The sequence below is a fragment of the Monodon monoceros genome, unplaced genomic scaffold (genome assembly GCF_005190385.1).
Source record: "Monodon monoceros isolate NGI ecotype Baffin Bay Population unplaced genomic scaffold, NGI_Narwhal_1 Super_Scaffold_19, whole genome shotgun sequence".
NCBI lineage: Eukaryota > Metazoa > Chordata > Mammalia > Artiodactyla > Monodontidae > Monodon > Monodon monoceros.
In genome coordinates, this window is record NW_021703775.1 from 24398585 (window position 1) to 24404584 (window position 6000).

The following is a 6000-nucleotide window of genomic DNA, read 5'->3' on the forward strand; positions in this document are numbered from 1 at the left end:
ACTTGATTTCTCTAGGCGCGCGGACTTCAGTAGTTGTGGCTCGCAGGCTCTCGAGCTCAGGCTCAGTAGTTGTGGCTCATGGGCTTAGTTGCTCCATGGCACGTGGGATCTTCCTGGACCAGGGATTGAACCTGTGTCCTCTGAATTGGCAGGCGGATTCTTAACCACAATGCCACCAGGGAAGTCCCCACAGTTTTTAAAGGTTATACTCCATTTTTAATTATTATAAAATATCGGCTATATTCCCTGCGTTGTACAAGATATCCTTGTAGCTTATTTTGTACATAATAGTTTGTACTTCTGAATCCCCTACTCTATATTGCCCCTCCCCCCTTCCTCTCTCCACTGATGCACTAGTTTGTCCTCTATATCTGCGAGTCTTCTTTTTTGTTATATTCACTAGTTTGTTGTATTTTTTAGATTCCGCATATAAGTGATATCATATAGTATTTTGACTTTAATTTTAATATCTCTATAATTCTGCTACCATTCCTATTAACTGAAAATCAATATTTGATTGCTGGATTCTCTAAAGAATCTTTAAAATTTAACCTTTAAAATTCATTGTTGTACCTCATCAACATCTTATATTTATTATTATTAATTTTAAAAATTGTGGTAAAATAAATATAACATAAAATTTGCTATTTTAACCATTTTTAAGTGTACAGCTCAGTGGCATCAAGTACATTTACTTTGTTGTGCAACCATTATCATTATCCATGTCCAGAACACTTTTCATCTTGCAAAACTGAAACTTTGTACTCTGTACCAATTAAACAATAATTTCTTATTTCTCCCTTCTCCCAACCCCTGACAACCACCATTCTGCCTTCTGTCTATGAATTTGACTATTCTAGGTACTTCATATAAGTGGAATCATACCGTATTTGTTCTTTTGTGACTGGCTTGCTTCACTTAGCATAATGTCCTCAAGGTTCATCCATGTTGTGCATGTGTCAGAATTTCACAGGTACATGTAAAAGTATGAGATTAGAACACTCCCTAACACCATACACAGAAATAAGCTTAAAATGGATTAAAGACCTAAATGTAAGGTCAGACACTATCAAACTCTTAGAGGAAAACATAGGCAGAACACTCTATGACATAAATCACAGCAAGATCCTTTCTGACCCACCTCCTAGAGAAATGGAAATAAAAACAAAAATAAACAAATGGGACCTAATGAAATTTAAAAGCTTTTGCACAGCAAAGGAAACCATAAACAAGACCAAAAGACAACACTCAGAATGCGAGAAAATATTTGCAAATGAAGCAACGGACAAAGGATTAATCTCCAAAATTTACAAGCAGCTCATGCAGCTCAATAACAAAAAAACAAACAACCCAATCCAAAAATGGGCAGAAGACCTAAATAGACATTTCTCCAAAGAAGATATACAGATTGCCAACAAACACATGAAAAAATGCTCAACATCATTAATCATTAGAGAAATGCAAATCAAAACTACAATGAGATATCATCTCACACCAGTCAGAATGGCCATCATCAAAAAATCTACAAACAATAAATGCTGGAGAGGGTGTGGAGAAAAGGGAACACTCTTGCACTGCTGGTGGGAATGTAAATTGATACAGCCACTATGGAGAACAGTATGGAGGTTCCTTAAAAAACTACAATAGAAGGACCATACGACCCAGCAATCCCACTACTGGGCATATACCCTGAGAAACCCATAATTCAAAGAGTGATGTACCAATATGTTCATTGCAGCTCTATTTACAATAGCCCGGAGATGGAAACAACCTAAGTGTCCATCATCGGATGAATGGATAAAGAAGATGTGGCACGTATATACAATGGAATATTACTCAGCCATAAAAAGAAACGAAACTGAGTTATTTGTAGTGAGGTGGATGGACCTAGAGTCTGTCATACAGAGTGAAGTAAGTCAGAAAGAGAAAGACAAATACTGTATGCTAACACATATATATGGAATCTAAGAAAAAAAATGTCATGAAGAACCTAAGGGTAAGATGGGAATAAAGACACAGACCTAATAGACAATGAACTTGAGGATATGGGGAGGGGGAAGGGTAAGCTGTGACAAAGTGAGATAGTGTCATGGACATATATACACTACCAAACATAAAATAGATAGCTAGTGGGAAGCAGCCGGATAGCACAGGGAGATCAGCTTGGTGCTTTGTGACCTCCTTAGAGGGGTGGGATAGGGAGGGTGGGAGGGAGGGAGATGCAAGAGGGAAGAGATATGGGAACATATGTATTTGTATAACTGATTCACTTTGTTATAAAGCAGAAACTAACACACCATTTTAAAGCAATTATACTCCAATAAAGATGTTTAAAAAAAAAGTCTGTGGGTAATATTCCATTGTATGCATATAGCACATTTTGTTTATCCATTTGTCTGTGGATGGACACTTTGATTGATTTATCTTTAGGCTGCCATAATAATGCTTCATCATAATTTGTGTACAAATGTCTGTTCAAGTCCCTGCTTTCAATTCTTTTGGGTGTAGACCCAGAGGTGAATTGCTGAATCATATGGTAATTCTATTTTTAATTTTTTGAGAAATTGCCACACTGTTTTCCATAGTGCCTCTACAATTTTACCTTCCCATCAACAGTACAAGGGTTCCTCTCCAATCCTCTCCAGCACTTGCTATTTTCTGTTTTGTTTTGTTTTGTTTTTGATAGTAGCCATCCTAATGGATGTGGGGTAGTATCTCATTGTGTTTTTGATTTGTGTTTCCCTAATGATTAGTGATGTTGAGCATCTTTTCATATGCTTCTTGGCCATTCATGAATCTTCCTTGAAGAAAGGTCTATTCGAATCCTTTGCCCATTTTTTAATCAGGTTGTTTGTTTTTTGCTGTTGTTGTGTTGTAGGAGTTCTCTATAATCTAGATATTAATCCCTCATCAGATATATGATTTGCAAATATTTTCTCCCATTCCATTGGTTGCTTTTCACTCTGTTGATTGTATCCTTTGATGCACAGAAGTTTTAAGTTTTGATGTAGTCCAACTTACCTATTTTTATTTTGTTGCCTGTGCTTTTGGTGTCAAGTCCAAGAAATCATTTCCAAATCCAGTGTCATGAAGCTCTTCCTCTATATTTTCTTCTAAGAGCTTTATAGTTTTAGCTCTTCCACTTAGGTCTTTTATCCATTTTTAGTTAATTTTTTTTTAATATGGTGTAAGATAAGGATTGAACTTCATTCTCTTGCATGTGGATATCCAGTTTTCTCAACAAGACTATTCCTTCCAAATTGAATGGTCTCTTGTTGAAAATAATTTAACCATACATGTAAGGTTTTATTTCTGGGCTCTCTATTCCATTTATCCATATGCCTGTCTTTATGCAAGTACAACACTGTTTTGATTACTGTAGCTTTGTAATACGTTTTGAAATGAGGAAGTGTGAGACTTCCAGCTTTGTTTTTTTTTATTAGGATTGTTTTGGTAATTTGGATTGCTTGATATTCCATATGAATTTTAGTATGGATTTTTCTATTTCTGAAAAAAAGGAAGTCTTTGGGATTTTGAGACTACAGTAGAACTTTTGAATTCTCTCTTACAGGAAACGTTAGCCAGGGAGGAAGGACATTTAGGCAAAGGAAGGGCACAACCAAAAGCATGAAAAGATAAAAGAGCTTAGTGTATTTGGGGAACTGAAAGTAATCTGGTATTGTTGAAGCATTAGGCATACTTGTATCTCAGTGTATATGTGTAAGAGTGTAGACTTGGGTAGGAGATGAATTAAGAGCCAAAATAGAGGTCAGATATTGTGAAAGTGGATGTGTTTTGTGTTAAGAAGTTTAATGGGGATTAAACTTCTTAACATTAATGAAGGGTTGGACTATGGAGTGAAGTGATCAGATTTGTACTTTATAAAAGATAACCCTGATGGTAAAAGTGGGTGCTAGATTGAATAGGAAGAGGTATTTGCAGAAGCATCAGATAGGAGACTGTTGGAAAACTCACAGCAATAAAATGATGAGACTTGCACTATAGTAGGATTAGTGGGGATAGAAAGGAGGGAATGGACCTGAAACAGCTTTGTCCTACTATATACTCAGAAATATTCCAGTGGCTTCACTCTCTTCCTAGGTCCTGAAGTCCTCAGACCTGCAGAGCAGTTTCTGAACTCAGGGTGGTGGTTCCAAGTCTTCACCTGTATCATCAGTTGTCACCTTTTAGGAACTCAAATGGCTGTTGAAGACTCAGAGGTACAGGGGTCCCTCAGCAACAGCTAGCCCACTCCTCATCTGCCACTATCTGGGCCTCTGGCTGCTCCAAGGACCTTGTGTTCGTTTCTGTCCTACCTATGGGTTGGTCTGTCTTTTCTTGCTTTGGTCTTCCCTGAGCCCACTGGAATTCACCAAAGTGAGAGTTGTCTTATCTGTTGTGACCCATTCCATCCACCTATGGAATTGCAGCTCTCCAGGCCCTCTGAATGTGATCCATGTTACCAATGTCTGTGACCCACCTGAGAACCTGTTTCTTCTGAAAGGACTGGAACCTTCTGCTTCCCTAGCTTTCCCTAACCTGACATCCTTCCATACCCTGTGACTCAGTTCCCTGTCTTCAGATAGAGTGGCACTGAATAGGAGTCATTAAGATCTCTGCCACTTGAAATCCTCAGCTCTCTGCTAGGGCTTCACTGAATGGGTAATGATAATGCTGGTTCTAAACAGCAGCAGCAGCTGGGGAAAGAATGTGCTCCTCCAGCCAGAGGCTGAGCCACTGAATACTGAGATCCCAAGTTCCTGTTCTGAACCCTGATGATCAGTTCCTTTGATGGGCCGTTTGTGGCAGTGCATGTGTGTTTGGTTGGCCCATCACAGTCACAGGTGGAGTCATGGAGCTAGGGGCAGGTAGCAGCCTCGAGCTCCCAAGTTCTTGGGGGCATTTTAGAACAGGAACCACTTTGGGAGTTCTGAAATAGTCAGCTCTGACCCATTGCCAAGAATGCACATTTGGTGATACGTGGGATGAAGCAAGCTGATCAAAGTACACAAGTGCCATCAGTACAGGGGAAAGCAGAGCCAGGTGAAAAGCAGGCTGTGGCTTGGGCTAAAAATGCAGTGATTAAAGTGATGATGGACTGAACCTCATAGGCAAACCAGGAAGAATGCAATAAAAAGGATCAAGGAAAGGTGAGGGAGAAGTGTTAAAATGGGAAATTGGGAGGAGATGGGGAAGAGAAAGGAGAAAGGCCAGGAAAAACAGATTTAAGGAGTTGCTGCTTCTTTGAAAGCCAAGAAGCTGTTAGAGCAAAGAGTACAAGATCTCAGATCTTTGCAGCCCCCTGGCTGGGAAGGTTGGACTGGATTTTGTTCTTGAGCCCAGGCTACCTGGAGCACAGCCTCAGGAAATCAGAATGTGATTTCTCATCACTCACTTTGTGTTCCCAAACAGAAGAGAAGAGAGGGAGGGTGGCCACCTTGATCCAGCTGAAGCATCTCCAGGAGGCCTTTTCTGGATGTCACATCGAGGCTGCCCTTCTACCACAACACGGAGCTGGTGATCCCCGAGTTCGTGGACATGGCTTTGCTCAGCAATATCCTAGAGGCCTATTCCTTTGTCTCAGGTAGTTGTTCAGTCTCAGCTGGGCCAGGTCTGAGGCCTGGGGCTGGGTAGAGACATCTCCTGGGTGGCCATCTCTGGTCTTATACTCAGGAGAGAAATGCCTCTCATAACAGAGGGGCTCTGTGGTACTGAGTTTTGAGATGAAACGTTTTCTGGTTTGAAACTTAAGCTTTCTCTAATTTGGCAAATGGGGGGTTCTAAGAGCTTTATCTTGCTGAAAAATATTCGGTTTCCTTTTGGGCTCGGGTGAATGAAATAGCCTGGGGCTACTGTTGGCTTCTGTCATTAAGCATTTAACTGATATGTAAGGCCAGAATGGAGTATCCTCAGCCTGATTATTTCTATGCAGTGGTTCTCAACTCCTCCCAGGGTGTGTGTGTGTGTGTGTGTGTGTGTGTGTGTGTGTGTGTGTGTGTG

At 40.2% G+C, this 6000-nt stretch overlaps 1 protein-coding gene across 3 annotated transcripts in view; it reads left to right on the top strand.

Annotated features, from left to right (window-relative positions):
* EVA1A (eva-1 homolog A, regulator of programmed cell death) overlaps positions 1-6000 on the top strand; it is a 69891-nt gene that overhangs the window by 44546 nt on the left and 19345 nt on the right. Inside the window, exons 3-4 of one of the 3 annotated variants that reach the window (XM_029231385.1) lie at positions 4102-4220; positions 5413-5584. In XM_029231385.1, the coding sequence (XP_029087218.1) occupies positions 5539-5584 (46 nt within the window). In that variant the 5' untranslated portion in view covers positions 4102-4220; positions 5413-5538. Of the gene's footprint in view, positions 1-4101; positions 4221-5032; positions 5151-5412; positions 5585-6000 lie in introns of those variants that run through there. The other 2 variants (XM_029231386.1, XM_029231384.1) reach the window with 2 other exon arrangements.